General features: G+C 41.7%; 1 protein-coding gene across 1 annotated transcript in view; it reads right to left on the bottom strand.

Annotated features, from left to right (window-relative positions):
* Positions 1-1802: 1802 nt before the first annotated feature.
* The window catches only part of creld2 (cysteine-rich with EGF-like domains 2), a 37892-nt gene continuing 23144 nt past the window's right edge, over positions 1803-16550 (bottom strand). The window contains exons 7-11 of the mRNA XM_063072588.1: positions 14114-14224; positions 11910-11993; positions 7761-7856; positions 5536-5676; positions 1803-3148 (exon numbers count right to left, since the gene is read on the bottom strand). Coding sequence (XP_062928658.1) covers positions 3072-3148; positions 5536-5676; positions 7761-7856; positions 11910-11993; positions 14114-14224 — 509 coding nt within the window. The 3' untranslated portion in view covers positions 1803-3071. The remainder of the gene's footprint in view (positions 3149-5535; positions 5677-7760; positions 7857-11909; positions 11994-14113; positions 14225-16550) is intronic.

Raw genomic sequence — 16550 nt, 5'->3', positions numbered from 1 at the left:
AAAAACCATACAAGTAGTAGTGGATATGGACCATTCCATCACAGGTAAATCCCTCCCAACCATTGAGCACATCTATATGAAATGCTGTTATAGGAAAGCAGCATCCATCATTAGAGATCCCCACCTCTCAGGCCATGCTCAATTCTCGCTGCTGCCATCAGATAAAGGTACAAAAGCCTCAGGGCTCACACCACTTGGTTCAGGAACAGTTACTACCCCTCCATAGAAACTGCAGCACAGAAACAGGCCTTTTGGCCCTTCTTGGCTGTGCCAGACGATTTTCTGCCTAGTCCCACTGACCTGCACACGGACCATATCCCTCCATACACCTCCCATCCACGTATCTGTCCAATTTATTCTTAAATGTTAAAAAAGAACCCGCATTTACCACCTCATTCCATACTCCCACCACTCTCCATGTGAAGAAGCCCCCCCCTACTGTTCCCTTTAAACTTTTCCCCCCTCACCATTAACCCATGTCCTCTGGTTTTTTTCTCCCCTAGCCTCAGTGGAAAAAGCCTGCTTGCATTCACTCTATCTCTACCCATAATTTTATATACCTCTATCAAATCTCCCCATTCTTCTACACTCCAGGGAATAAAATCCTAACCTATTCAACCTTTCTCTGTAACTGAGTTTCTCAAGTCCTGGCAACATCCTTGTAAACCTTTTCTGCACTCTTTCAACCTTATTTATATCCTTCCTGTAATTTGGTGACCAAAACTGAACACAGTACTCCAGATTCGGCCTCACCAATGCCTTATACAACCTCATCATAACATTCCAGCTCTTATACTCAATACTTTGATTAATAAAGGCCAATCTCTTTATGACCCTATCTACCTGACGACACTTCTAGGGAATTTTGTATCTGTATTCCCTGATCCCTCTGTTCCACTACACTCCTCAGTGCCTTACCATTAACCCTGTATGTTCTACCTTGGTTTGTCCTTCCAACGTGCAATACCTCACACTTGTCTGTATTAAACTCCATCTGCCATTTTTCAGCCCATTTTTCCAGCTGGTCCAAGTCCCTCTGCAGGCTCTGAAAACCTTCCTCACTGTCTACTACACCTCCAATCTTTGTATCACCAGCAAATTTGCTGATCCAATTTACCACATTATCATCCAGATCATTGATATAGATGACAAATAACAATGGACCCAGCCCTCAACTGGGTTCTTGATAAAAGGGGATAACTACACTCACTAGCCCATCATTAACCTGGTTCCCACAATAAATAATTGCGCTTTATATCTCATGTTCTTGTTATTTATTTCTGACTCCAACTTCGTTCAATCTGTACCTCAGTGACATTCCTGAAACCAAATCTGCTAAATTTGGATATGCTGATGACTGGGCCTCTGCCTTCTAATCAAATGATGCCAAATCCATTGAAAAAATCCTTACCCAAGATATCAACTCCCTATGTAACTAATTTTCAAAGTGGTACCTATAGTGGTTCTAGAAAGTTTGTGAACACTGTAGAATTTTCTGTATTTCTGCATAAATGAGTTTCGAAAGATGGAGGGCTATGCAGTAGTTTCTAGAGTAGGTTACATGGTCAGCCTGTAATATGCTGTAGATTTCCAATTTTCCAACAGTATTCCTGAGTATTCACCAGGAATTTTCATGACTGACAGTAGTAAAAACTGAGCTATTACAATGAAGTAGTCCTGGCCACTAGCAGAGATGAAGCAATGACCTTTCATTGCTACCCTAAACTCCAGCGGAGTTTATGCAGTAAATGCAGAAATAAAATCACAAATTTCTCAAACTCAGCATTTTTTTAAAAAAAGGAAATTGTCACATATTTGCAGCAAATGCATTAATGTTTTTAGTTTGAAATGGCACATCGTCCTAATAAGTGCTTAGCCTTTAGTTTAGAAAAAAATATACAGCTGAAGTACAGGCTGCAAGGTAAATATATCTCCTCATTGTATAAATTGGAGTTACAACAGCCTTTCGGTCTTCCGAAATTGAAGTCCATGGAAAGAATTTCAAAGGTAAATTCAAAAACAAATACATTAATACTTTGGGCGGTTACCATGTACAACATAGGTACAATTCTTGATTAGATTACACAGACGATCTCACGTGAAAAATATTCTCTCAAATGTTTATGGTCTAGAGTGAGGAAACATCAGGTGATCGACAGTTAACACGAGGGATCAAAAGATTACAGGGATGACATTGAAATTAAATGTGGTAATATAATGTAGTGTCAAAACAATTAATTTCAACACACACACACACACACACACACACAGGAACATAGCAAGTCAGGCAGCATCCATGGAAATAAACAAACAGTTGCATTGTGAACCAGGACCCTGAGAAGGAAAGGGAAAGGCACTAGAATAAAAAGGTGCGGGGAGGGAAAGGAGGACAGCAAAAAGGTGATAGGTGAAGGCCGGTGGGTGGGATAGGTAAAGGGCTGGACAGGAAAGAATCTGACAGGATAAGAAAGTGGACTATAAGAGAAAGGGAGGGGGAAGGGAGCACCAGGGGGAGGTGGAAGTAGGCAAGAGGCCAGAGTGAGTAATAGAGGAAGAGGGGAGTGGGAGGGGATAAATTATTGGGCTCAAGGCTACACAGATGGAATACAAAGTGAAACATGTGATAATATAATGTAGTGCCAAAATAACTTCTCAATTTCATAAATAAAACTACATTCCAACAATGATACAGGATTCACAACAAAAAACCTCTTTCAGATACATAACTCAATGTCATTATGCAGCAATTGTGCAATGTTGGAACAGTCAGCATTCCAGAGGAATTTACTAGCATCTGAAGCATTACAAAATGTCTTTTTTAATTGATGAATTGTTCACATAAAATAGATAAAAAGTGAAGTATCGATGACATATAGAAATGAGAAGACAGCATTTTGACCCAAGGAGTTTAAAATACAACAGGCCATGAAAAGATGGTCCTTCATGTAAACAAATTACATTGGCAACATGCAACTATTGTAAAAACAATATCAGTCCTGTATCTGAAAGGCTGTCCTTTTCAAAATATACAGAGATTTCTTGTAGAAGAAAAATAAATGTCAAATTGTGGGTCAAAGGTCTTCATGAAGTGCATCATCTGCTAACTCTTTAGGTTCAACATTTGCCTCTTCTGCCATCTCTACTTCAGCTGCAGGAAATAGAAATGAAGAGTTATAGTAAGCAAATATACCTTATTAATATAGCTGATGACCAAGAACAGAACTGATATCTATGATGTCACTGAATGACATTAAACTTTGAGCTACGGTGCAAAATGGCAGATGCCAAATGAGCAGACCACTTCACCTTCATTCCACTTTGATTTTTAGAGTCAATGGAGATATAGTGTTCCCATTTAGTTTTCCTCATGGCGAGGGTATGTGACATATGGCAGAGGAGTGCCAGGGGCTAAGGGGTGCTGTGGGTGCAGAAACACCCAGCCTTGATATATCAGGCAAGGTTATTTGGTTCCAAACAATTGGTTTATTGAACATTACAGAATGTCTCTCTGATGCTTCTCACTGTTCCCTTTACTCAACCATGATTCCCCTCTCCCAGCCCGTTCTCACTCTCATTCCATAATAGAGAACCACATCATCATTCACATGTCATGAAATTTGATTTTTTGTGACAGCAGGACAGTGCAATACGTATGTATGTATGCCTGACTTTTGCACAGTACTGAACAGTGAACATTCTTTTCTTTTTAAATTACAAAATACATTAGACCAGGGGTTCCTAAATTTTTTGTGCCATAGACCCCTACCATTAACAAAGGGGTCTGTGGAGCCCAGGTTGGGAACCATTGCCTTAGACTCTTACACAAGTTCCTCTGCAACAAATTAAAGACGACATTTCTGTACCGGGTCCAAGCTGACAGAGACTGCTCATGCAAGGGCTGAGATTTGAAATCTTGCAATACCAGTTCTTTAAAGGAGCTGAGTAGCAGGCCAAAGTCACAGACCCACTGCATCCAAGCAACCCTGAATGTCCACACAAGTACATGGGGGCAGAGAAATCCCAGACATGCCAACAACTACGCAGGACATTTCTCTATAGCATTTAGACCATCGTTTAGTTTTGCTTTTATTACATTAAGTACTGTATTTAGAATTTTGGGTTATTATATTCCCGAGACTTTAGCAAACTTGTATGGATGTGTAGTGGAGTTTCTTGACTGGCTGCATCAGTCTGGTATGGAAACACAAATGCCCTTGAATGAAAAATCCTACAAAAAGTAGTGGATTTGGCCCAATACATCACTTGTAAATCCCTCCCAACCACTGAGCATATCTACATAAAATGCCATCGTAGGAAAGCAGCATCCATCATCAGGGAACCCCACCACCCAGGACATGTTCTCTTCTCTCTGCTGCCATCAGGAAGATGGTCTCAGGACTTGCACCACCAGGTTCAGGAACAGTTACTGCTCCTCAACCATCAGGCTCTTCAACTAAAGGGGATAACTTCACTCGCCCAATCATTGAGGTGTTCCCACAAAGGTTTCACTTTCAAGAATTCTCATCTCATATTCTCGTTATTTTTTTGCTATTTATATTTGCATTGCACACTTCGTCTTCTGCACTCTGGTTGATCTTTCATTGACCCTGTTATAGTGACTATTCTATGGATTTGTTGAATATGCCCACAAGAAAATGAATCACAGGGTTGTACACACTGACATACATGTTCTTGGTTAATAACATCTACTTTGAACTTTATTAAAAATGTCAGGAAATTCTTCATGCTCTTGAAAAGAACTGATTTTAACCTTAGATCTAATGTGACAGCAGATGGAAAGTTTGATTTGAGTGTTAACCTCAAAATTTGTCCCTCAGCAGAGCATGTACACTACACATTAACAGAATGTAACACTGATAGGATTCAGAATGTCAAGTATATATCCAAGGGCTACACCAAAATAGCTAAAAAGAAATTAAACGAGCCAATTACTTCCATTCACCTTACGTTTTCCAGGCTCAAAGTCATTAATATTGTGATTACATTAGGATTGTTAATATTTTTGTGGTATTATATAGCTTGGGGTGGAGATACGTCTCTACCCAAGGAGGTGCAAGGCACTCCTTCCCTTCACTAGCCTGCAGGTCACCCTTGGGCAAGGTGTAGCACCTGCTTAGCCCCTCTCTACCCCCACCAATCAAGGTCATGTGAAGCCATGGAAGTAGGTGGTGGACAGTTGTACAAGCAGTTGATGCATATCACAAGCCTCGGTTATGTGACCATTGACGCCAAGCAGATAATCTCTGAAGTGCATTGATAATGGCTGGGGTCACCAGTCCTGTAAAGACACTGCCGAGGAGGTGGAAAACTACTTCTGTAGAAAAATTTGCCAAGAACAATCATGGTCATAGAAAGGCGATGATCACCTGCACGATACGACATGGCACATACAAGAATGAATGATTATATAGTATAGGAAAAGATTTTAGCTGTTTATCCTTTTAAGCAGCATGCTTCCATTCATTTCTAAGTTGGGTACAAGGCATCAGTTGGAATTAAAATTTATCAGCATACCTGGTGTTTTTACTTCTACACAGACTCCATTCTGGTTTTGATAGCCTGCTGTGCAGGCACATTCAAAGCTGCCTTCAGTGTTAACACAGTCTTCATTTTCACGTGTACATACTTCTTCAGCCAGGCTGCATTCATTTATATCTAACAGAAAGAATTTGGGGTTAAAACATAACATTTTAAAATGACTCAAACTTAAGTATTTTACTATTCAGGACCCCCATCGCCAAAATTAGTGTTAAATTCCCTTCTCTTCCTTTGTTTACTTTCAAAGTGCCTGTTCTTCTCTGTAGACTATACTATTGCATAGAACCGCTGTGAATTACTCAACACAATCAGAACTGAAGCATATTGCACTTAGAATTAGATTTATTGAGGCTTCTTTCTTATATTGAACAGAATGTACAACAGTACAGCACAGGAACAGGCCCTTCAGCTCAATGTTGTACCAAACCAGTAAAAAAGTAATCAAAAAACCCCAAAAAACTAATCCCTCCTACTTACACAACGTCTATATCCCTCCATCCTCCTCACATTCATCTGCCTATATAAATGTCTCAAAAGTCTAAATTATTTGCCTCCATCATCATACCTGGAATGTGCTGCCTGGTATCAACTACCAAGTAAAAAACTTACCCCTCATCCCCCTTGAACCTACCCCCTCTCACTTTTAAAAGCATGCCATCTGGTATTAGACATTTACTACCCCGGGAAAAAGATACTTACCTACCCTGACCATGCCTCCCAATCTTACAAACATTTATCAGATCTCCCCTTGGCCTCTGCTGCTCTAGAAATTTGTTCAAAATACTTGCCAAAGGACAGCTTAATCACCAACCACCTAAATGAATCAAAATTCCCAGATAACCAACTACATCCTGATTACAAAATCAAGAATAACACATGATCTCAACATTTGTGTTATCTTTTTGTAAAATGATGGCAATCTACAGTCCCGTACAACTGCCTTAGGCACATATATACAGCTAGGGTGCCTAAGATTTTTGCACTGTATTTGTCAACGTGGAGCGAAAAGCAATTTTATAAATCTGACGGGAGCAAAGGATGTTGAGAAGGGTGAGTGTGGAACGCCTTGGGAGGTGCGTGGGACAGGTGGCAGAGAGGGAGTGCCAGGGGAGGGAGAACACTGGTATAGACACACCCAGCCCTGAGACACTAGTCAAGGTCATTTAATTCCAAACATTCAGTTTATTGGTCATTACAGAATGTCTCTTTAGTGCTTCCCTCTCCCTCCCCATTTCCCATTCTCAGTCCGCAATAGAGATTCACATCAGAATCGGGTTAATCATCACTCACATATGCCATGAAATGTTTTTTTTGGTGGCAGCAGTCCAGTACAATACATAAAATACATACTGTTGAACTGGCCAAGTTTCTGCTTGCTGATTACTTCATTGGCCAGCAGGAAGCAAGCAGTTATTCACTCCAGAACAATAAACTTTACAACTTAAAGAACCCTCCATTAAACTACATGTTGTGTTTGAGAAAAATACCATAAATTGTCCTCCCTTGCTTTCCTCTCAAGTTGAAAGATGCCTGTGAGAATTACTTTAAGATTCTGAAAATATTTCTTGCTGTACCAACTTCTCAATTCATTCAAATCTGATCTCACCAACTATTAGTATGGACGTTGCAGTAAAGACAACAAGACCCTGGGGCAGCTGTAGTCAAGAAAGATCTTTGAAGTAAGACTGCCAGAGACACATGTGCTTACTACAGACAAGATGGACGGTGTGTGCTCAAGCCAAACGAGTGGGACCTCTGTAGTAAGAATTTTCCAGAAAGGTCCGCCTGAGGGATAATATCCCTTTACACAAGAGGGAATGCCGGAGACAGATGAGCTAACAGAAGGATGTCAAACGTACCAAACAATTAAGGATCCATCGTCTTTACCAACTTCAAAATATCATCTGCTGTCCGCTTGAAGTTTTGGTTGAATTTAACAACTTTATTGTGAATGGTGATTGATTTGTGAGTAAGGAATTCAAACATGTACAATTTACAATGATGCATACCCTCAAACTAATTCTGTATAAAAACAGCAGTTTTCTATTCAGACTTCAGAACAGTGTGGGATACAGGGACCATGCTGTCCTCCTTATGCACAAAATAAAAAGAATACTTGAGTTGTAAGAGCTTGCATGTTCTGGCCTCAGTTATTTCATTTTCGGTGACAATAGTTACTTCAACATTAGCAATTCACATACCTACACATTTTGATCCTTCCATTGAGTATCCAGTGGTGCAGTTTAAACAGCTTTCTGGTCCTTCTCCGGTACATGCATCACAGGCATTATGACAAGCTGAAGAGCACAATGAAAAGTTTCACCAGTTAAAGTTTACTACAGTACAGTATGACAACATCATAAATAAAATTCCTGACGGTAGACCTGCTTGTAGGGGAACCTTTTAAAATACCCTTGTAAAACACCAGAGCTGAACTGAAATATGCCTTCCGGTTATGCATTTCATATTCTGGTGTTTTCACTCTTCTGTTGCCATTTGTACAATTTGTTATTTTTTAACATGGGGGTGGAAGGAGGGGTTGATACCCCCCCTCCCCGAACGGATTCCATGGTTCTACTCTGTTTTGTGGCTGTCTGTGGTGAAGACAAATCTCAGAGTTGCATACTGCATAAATACTTTGATAATAAATTTACTTTGAATCATTATTCACAATCTTTAACTTTCTGCATTGTTTTAATGGCTCCTTTCTTCTCTTCTCAAATCAAAGTGAAATCTGATCAATTTATCCACAAATAAGTAAAGAGAATAACAAACATTTCAGAAGGTCGGGGGCTTATGAAGTTTACGCGTGTGCTTTGGAACAGAAATACCTCCTGTTCTAGAGCCAGATATGGTCCGAAGTCTTGGAAATCTAAAGCTACAAACAGTGTGCTAGAGGAACAACAGGTCATGCAGCATCTGTGGAAAGAAAGAACTGTCGACGCTTTGGACTGAAACCCTGCATCAGGACTGACAGTTGAGTGGCAAGAAAGGATAGAGGCAATTGGTGGACTGAAGAGGGGTGAAAAATGGCAGGAAGTAATGCCAGGAAGGGGTGGCCTTGGGACACTGTGGCAAGTGAATGATAGATGGAAGCCGACAGAAGGGAAAAATGGGAAAAGTAGTACAAAGTAGATGGAGTGAAGTGGGGGAAGGGAGAGGAGACAAAATCCATTCTGCAATGTGTACATTCTTTGTAGAATCTATTGGAGTCATGCATCTCAGATATAGTGTGAATATGACTTCTCTGGCTGCAAGCAACTTATATTGTACCTAATGAAATCAATTTGATGACCATTATATCAATTACCAGGTAAAACCAAGTGACTTTTAGAGGTAAAGAGAACCCCTCCAGAATTCAAGATTCACGTATGCACCTACGAGTCCTTTTAAGTCAGGGGTTCCCAATCTTTTTATGCCACAGGACCCCCATTAACTGAGGGGTCCATGAACCACCAATTGGGAACCTCTGCTTTAAGTATAACTGGACAACCGTGTGACCCGTTGGGGCACCTTTTGAGAGAAAGGTAGTGCAGTCTGATGTGATGTGTGTTGGAAATTAAAGAAGAAAAACTCAGTTTATTAAAGGAGAAATACGCATAGGAAGACAAATATAGCTCCTCCTTGTTTAACGAAGGATACTTTTGACATTTCTGGTTGATCTGCCACCCTTCAAGCAGTCGCACACATATTCATATACTTCTCTTTGCTCATTATTCAATAGGGTACTCTTTGCCACATATTCTCCAGTTGATCTTTCCTTTTTTCCTCTGTCTCTTCCTCTCTCGTTCTTCTCTGCCTGTTTTTGTCATTCTGGAGACGTGCAGCCCTTTCATCCTTCGTCTCTTCAACCATTTGTTTCTTTCTCTCTGATCCTGGAGTTGTGCGGCCCTGGCCTCATCTGATTGTTGTTCTCTCCCTCTCCTTGCCGCTTCCCGACGACGATTGGCGTCATCTCTTGACCATAATGTCCCCCTTCTCTTTCCACACGGCATAATTAGGCTGTCCATTTTTTTTTACCCTAATGCTTGATAGATGAAGCAATAACACCGAAGCCTCCAGGATGCCGATTTTTCTTGATGATGTGGTTGGCACTCTCCTAAATGGATGTGATAGCCCTGCCCTATTGCTGCTGTGAGCATCATGATGCGTTGCTGAGGCTGGCCGTGCGCATGCATCGTGGTGTCGCGTCATGGTTTCCATGGAAGGTGGAATCGGCTTGGGTTGTGGAAAGCGGGGCCTGTTGATTGATGAGTGAGCAATTTTATACGAATATAACCCTGAACTTTGCATGCATTCTGTAAGTTAGAGCATTTTAAGTCGATTTAGTCAAAAAAAGTGCCGCTGTAATGCACCGTTTGGGCTAATTGGAGGTCACAAGCAGAGCATGAGAATTTTAGTAGTATATAGATAGATCAGGCAACATGCTTTAGAACACCATCGGCTTTCAGTAGTTCCAAATGTTCTGAATCTTCATGCTTGGCTGTCATGTTAAAAAAAAGACAAGTCTAACCTGTAGGACTAAACATATATTCCACCACCATCCAGCTTCCCCCGCCGAATTCACTCCTATTTTCTGCCCTCTCCTGAAGAAAAGTGGATTAGGTTAAATGACTATTCTTCACATGAAGCTGGAAAAATTGGCTTCAAGTTCATAGGTCACTTTCCCTTCAGCCAAGGTTTTATAAGGCATTGGTTAAGCCTCGCTTGGTGAGCAGTTTTGGGTCCCTTATCTAAAGAAGGATGTGCTGACATTGGAGATGGTGCAAAGGGGGTTCACGAGAATTATTTCAGGATTGAAAGACTGATTGCGAGGAACATTGAATGGCTCCGGGCCTGTATTCGCTGGAATTCAGAAGAACAAGGGGTGACCTCATTGAAACGTATTGAATGTTGAAAGGCCTCGACAGAATAGGTGTGGAGAGGATATTTCCTATGGGGGAGTCTAAGAGCAGAAGACACAGAAAAGAGGGATGTCTATTTAGCATGAAGATGAAGAATTTCTCCAGCCGGAGGGTGGTGAATCTGTGGAATTCGTCACCACACACAGCTGTGGAAGCCAAGCCATTGGGTATATTTACAGCAGAGATTGATAGATTCTTGATTTGTCAGGGCACGAAGGCGTACGGGAAAAGGCAGGAGATTGGGGCTGAGAGGAAAATGGATCAGCCAAGATGAAACGGTAGAATTAAACACCTAAATTGATTGATTGAGATAAAGTGCAGAAGAGGTCCTTCAGGGCCCTTGAGCTGTGTCACCCAGCAATCAACTTAATCCTAGCCTGACCTCAGGACAATTTACAATGCTAGCCAGTAAATCTTTGGACTGAGAGAGGAAACTGGAGCAGCCGGAGGAACCTCATGCATTCCATGGAGAGGACATACAAACTCCTTAGAGGACATCGAATTGAAATCTGAACTCTGATGCTCTGAGCTGTAATAGCGTCGTGTTAACAGCTAGGCTACTGTGATGCTTTAATTGGTTCCACTAACTCTCCCAAATATCCAGAAAACTTCCAGGCCTTCGAGCCGCACAACCCCCGACACCCGATTAACCCTAACCTAACCACGAGACAATTTACAATGACCAATTAACTTACCCGGCATGTCTTTGGACTGTGGGAGTAAACTGGAGCACCCAGAGGAAGCCCACACGTTCCACAAGGAGTCTGTACGCATGTCCTCCTCACAGAACGGTGCTGGAATTGAACTCCAAACTCTGGAATGCCCCAAGCTGTAATAGTGTTCCCTTCAGATCAGGGGTTCCCAACCTCTTATGCCATGGACCAATATCACTAAGCAAACGGTCCATGGACTCCAGGTTGGGAACCCCTGCTTTAGACTAAAGAGTCATTCCGAAACAAGCAGAGAGTGGCAGCAGAATGCATTACTGGTGTAGGTCGTACTTTTCACCACCTCAAGTTTCCTCATGGCTTCCACTGTAGTTAGGAAGGAGTCGTTTTGTCAGGGCATGAATGGAACATTGCTGTCTCTAAATTTCGACACTGGAGTGCAGAACGATTACGCTATATGTACCAGCTGTTTCCAGGCGTACACTGGAGGCGGAATGTAGTGCACATTTTTACAGCAGCAAGCAACCAGACACTCAACAATCAAGGACACAAAGAAAATCTTAAGCCACACACACAGAATTCTGGAGGAACTCAACAGGTCAGGTACCATCTATGTAGGGAAAGAAACAGTGGCGTTTCGGGCAAAGACTCTTACCTGGTCTGAGACATCACTAGTTACTTCCCTCCATAGATACCATCTGACCTCCTGAGTTCCTTCAGCATTTTGTGTGTGTTATTTAAAAATCAAAATACATTATGGCAAAGGAAACAGATGTACCTTCACAGGAATAAGACCCTTCCGTGTTTGAACAATACTTGTGCTCTTTACATGGAAAGGTTTCTGCTGCACATTCGTCAACGTCTGCAAAACAAGTAGAGACATTTAAGATGGCCAGTGGATATGAAAGCAATTGAACCGCCAAAGGAACGTGCAGATACTGGAAATCTGAAATAAAAAGCTTGAAATGCTGGAAACATTCAGCAGGTCAGGCCGTATCTGTGGTGAGGGGAAGAGGGTTAACATTTCAGTTGATGACCTTTCTTCAGATCTGGAACATTTAGAAAACAGTTGTATTTAAACTTGTTGGGAAGGGAGAGCTAGAATGAACAAAGAATATTTCTGATAGCAAGAAGGTCAGGAAATGATGGGTGACAGAAATTGGTGTTAATCAGGAGAAGATTTTGCAGGCTTGTTAAAGGAAGCTTGTTAACAAGCTTTCAAAACTACCCTTACCTACACACTAAATCAGTGTGTCATTTTTGATTCTATCCTGTGAAAGACATTATTCTCTCCACTCTCTGTCTCTAATGTTTAAAAGACATGCATTCCTCAAGTTTTCTTATTGTGAAGAAAGCTCACAGCCTTCTACATTGATCTTTTGCTCACTCTGCAGATGTTGTCTGACTTGTTGGCTATCTCCACCACTGCATTTTTTTTTGAAGAACAAAAAAACCAGATACCAAAGGAACACTATCTGATATGGAAAAAGTCCCCACTCAAGTCAATCACACATTAGCACAGGATACTTCGCAACAAATGATGGTACCACAATAAATCTTTCTGACATGGCTTTGGGTACTTTCAGCACTATTATCTGTATCTGTTCTCCATGTCGAGAGCTAATGAGACATTTTGTATTTAATACAACTCTACAGCCATCTGCTGGCAGGAACGTGGCAGTGCAAGTATTTCCCAATCAAGTTTATACAAAATATAGATGCAACCTACTTTTGCAGCACTTAACCCAGGCAACCTGTTCATATTCTATCCCTTCACAGTATGGTCTGGGTCAATTTTGACCTGGCCCAAGAATCCCCTCATAACAAGCGTCTATATCAAATTTTGAACCACAGATCTATTTAGAATGTATAAATAGCCTATCTGACATTAATTAAGGATTAATCACCCATTCATTGATGTTTCAGAGATCTAAAAATCCATTTCAAAAGATACGGGTCAAATTTGACCCGGAATAGCCTCACTGTACAAAAATTTGTAGCACCCGTTTTAAAAATTTTTTACTATTTTCATTTTTGCGCATTTTGGGTCACTAGGAAAAGTCATCAAATTTCGGCTAAAAAAATGGCATTTAGGGTGTTCTTAGTGCTGGCAAATGACAAAGTGGGTCAAATTTGACCCAAACAGTATATAAGGGTTAAGTAAATGCACTTAATCAACTACCAACCATAATACCAAATGCTCCTATTAATGACTAGTAGAAACTACAGGCTGGTGTGTGGAGGGGGGGGGTGGAGTAAAGAGAGAATTTATAGAACATCTAAATTAAATTCTGAGTACTTGTATATGTGGGGTGCCACAGTAGCTTAGAGGTAAGAGCGACATTACAGCTCGGGGTGTCGGAGTTTGGAGCTCAATTCCAACGTCATCTGAAAGGAGTCTGTATGTCCTCCACATGGAATGCGTGGGTTTATTCTGGGTGCTCTGGTTTCCTCCCACGGTCCAAAGTAGGTTCATCGGTCATTATAAATTGCCCCATGAGGTTAGGATTAACTGGGGTTCTGGGGTAGCATGGCTTTCTCTCTATATACAAAATCAATTAATTGATCAATAATTAAACAAACAAAAAACACTTGATAATCACAAAGCAACACACACACACACACACACACACACACACACACACAATGCTGGTGGAACTCAGCAGGTCAGGCAGCACCTATGGAAAAAGAGTAGAGTCAATGTTTTGGGCTGAGATCCTTCAGCTCCTCCAGCATTTTGTGTGCATTGCTTCGATCTCCAGCATCTGCACATTTTCTCTTGTTTGTGATTGACAATCTTAAAGGACCATTTGGAGAGTTCAGAAGCTCACAGGAGAAAGTTTATTCATTCAATGATAATAACAGGCAGCATCATCAGTATTGGGAGAATTTCAGCATTGAAGAGTTTTCAAGGTACCTGTAACCCAAAACTGGAAACCCGGGAAAGCACAATGCACAGCACTGTAATACAGGTGTGCTTACCATCACATGCGACTCCGTCTTCATTCGTGACTGTTTCGACCCAGCCATTTGCACATTCACTGCAGTTGTGATTCGACGGGCCACTGCATGTTTTGCAGGCAGGATGACAAGCTGTGCAAAGCAAAATATTTTTATATAACTGACTGCAAGCCCACTCACTGGAAAGGAAGACATTTCATTTTGGTTCTCGATTCCACAATTTCTAGCCTCAGACATGGAAATGTATTCTCAAAGCTCTTAGAAATATACAGGACAGAATGCAGCCCATTTCACCCATGGTATGTGTATGTATGTTTGTGTATATGTGTGCACAAAGGGTGTATGGGGTGTCCAATGAGGGGTAGCGCCTCTGGTCAGGGGGCTTGTCATTTCTATTCTGGGGCCACTCACTCACCTTTGGTCCCCACCGGACACCCAACTCTCACCTGTGGCTCCAAGTAGCTGTTTGCATGCGACAGCAGCCACACCCGGTACACTGATTCAGCAGGTGAGATAAACCAGGTGAGGGCAGCTGGCGGCCTCATACCCCAATGAATAGGGCTGCCTATCCTAGCACGCAAAGTCAGCTCTGGCAGAACGGGCAGATGAGATCTTCAGTGAGACCACCGGCCAGGAAGAGCCTGAAAGCATGTACCTCCAGGCTCAAGGGCACCTTCCGTTTGCTGTTACAAGAGTATTGGGTAGTCCCTAACATGATAAAAATGGGCATTTGACCTTGCAATTTTCCTTGTTGTAGCCTTGCATCTTATCGTCTACCTGACCACAATTTTCCTGTAATGTCTTTTATTCTGCTTTGTTATTGTTTTCCCTTGTACAACCTCAACACACTATTATCAATAAATTATTTGCACGGACCGCAAACAAAACAGGTTTGTTACATCAGTATGCGACGGTAAAAGCAACTTACCTTGCCACAGCATCTTCCTCCTAGTTGACTTAAGGTCGTGATAGAGACCAAGAAATTTTTAAAAATATATGTACAAGTATTTGGACAGGTAATTAGACTTTTGCACAGTGGTGGGAGTGATTGCAGAATAAAACATATTACAGGAAAATTGTGGTCAGGTAGACAATAAGCAGCAAGGCTACAATGAGGAAGATTATGAGGTCAAATGCCCATTTTACCATGTTAGGGGACTACCCAATAGTCTTATAACAGAAAATGGAAGGTGCACTTGAGCCTGGAGGTACATGCTTTCAGGGTCTTCTATTTCTGCCTGAAGGCTGAGAGGGGAGAAGAGAAGAGTGATTATCCAGGGTAGGTGGGACCTTTGGTTAGATTGGCTACTTAACCACTGTAGACAATAGACCTTGGAGGGAGGCTGACTTCTCCATGATATGCTGAAGTCACTGTCAGTTTGGGAACAGAGGTCTTGAGTATTGGGCTTATAAGTTATTTGGTATATCAAAGTTTAAAGCTAATATGCAACATTAGAATCAGGATTGAATGTCTTTCGGCCTACTGCTTCCACATCGGCTTATTCTGTGTCATTTTTTTCCTCTGCACAGTTTGAGATTGCCTGAGCCATTACTTTTAGTGAGTAGTGCAGATTTAAAAAGCAAGCCTGTTCTTTTGGGGATTTCTGCTTAGTTTGAGATCGAATCAGTTATTAGGCAATTGGCAAAGGTCAATAAAATTCTAGATACAAGCAGAGCGGCCACTGTGGGAGCGGACAGAGGCCATTATGGGAACTGAGGCTTTGGTGAGGAGAGGCAGAGAAGTCAATTTTTGGAATGGCCATTGTGTGAGTGGGCCAGGTCTGAGGTTCGAGGATTTGACTGGAGAAGCTTTAGCAAGATGGTACAAGTGAGTCAGATCCTTTTTAAAAATGCAGTAGTTACTTAAATGGACGGCGGGGTGGAGACATGTCTTTATCAAAGGAGGAGCAAGGTGCTCCTTCCCTCCACTAGCCTGCAGATCACCCTTGGGCAAGGTGTAGCACCTGCGCAGCAAATGCACCCCCCCCCCCACCGATCAGAGCCATGTGAAGCCATGGGAGCAGGTGGTGGATGGTCATATGAGCAGCTGATGCATATCTGTAGAAAATTTGCCAAAAATAATCAGAGTCAAAGATAGACCATGATCACCTATGTCATATGACATGGTACATAACAAACAAACAAGTTAACTAAAAAATGACTTGAATTACAGTAGGGATAAAAGATCAGAAGATGTGTTGCATCTGCATGATGTGGCAGCTGGCGGTCTCCATTGTGGTTCCTGGTAGGGTTGCCAACTGTCCCGTATTTGCCGGGACATCCCGTCTATTGAGCTAAATTGGTTTGTCCCATACGGGACCGCCCTTGTCCCATATTTCCCCCGCTAAGGTAGAGCGTTCCTATGAAACCTTTCATGCCGAAATGGCGTAAAGCGAAGAAGCAATTACCATTAATTTATATGGGAAACATTTTTGAGCGTTCCCAGACTCAAAAAATA

The sequence above is a fragment of the Mobula hypostoma genome, chromosome 20 (genome assembly GCF_963921235.1).
Source record: "Mobula hypostoma chromosome 20, sMobHyp1.1, whole genome shotgun sequence".
Lineage (NCBI taxonomy): Eukaryota > Metazoa > Chordata > Chondrichthyes > Myliobatiformes > Myliobatidae > Mobula > Mobula hypostoma.
The sequence above is the reverse complement of the archived record's forward strand: the minus strand, read 5'-3'. Positions and strand labels throughout refer to the sequence as shown.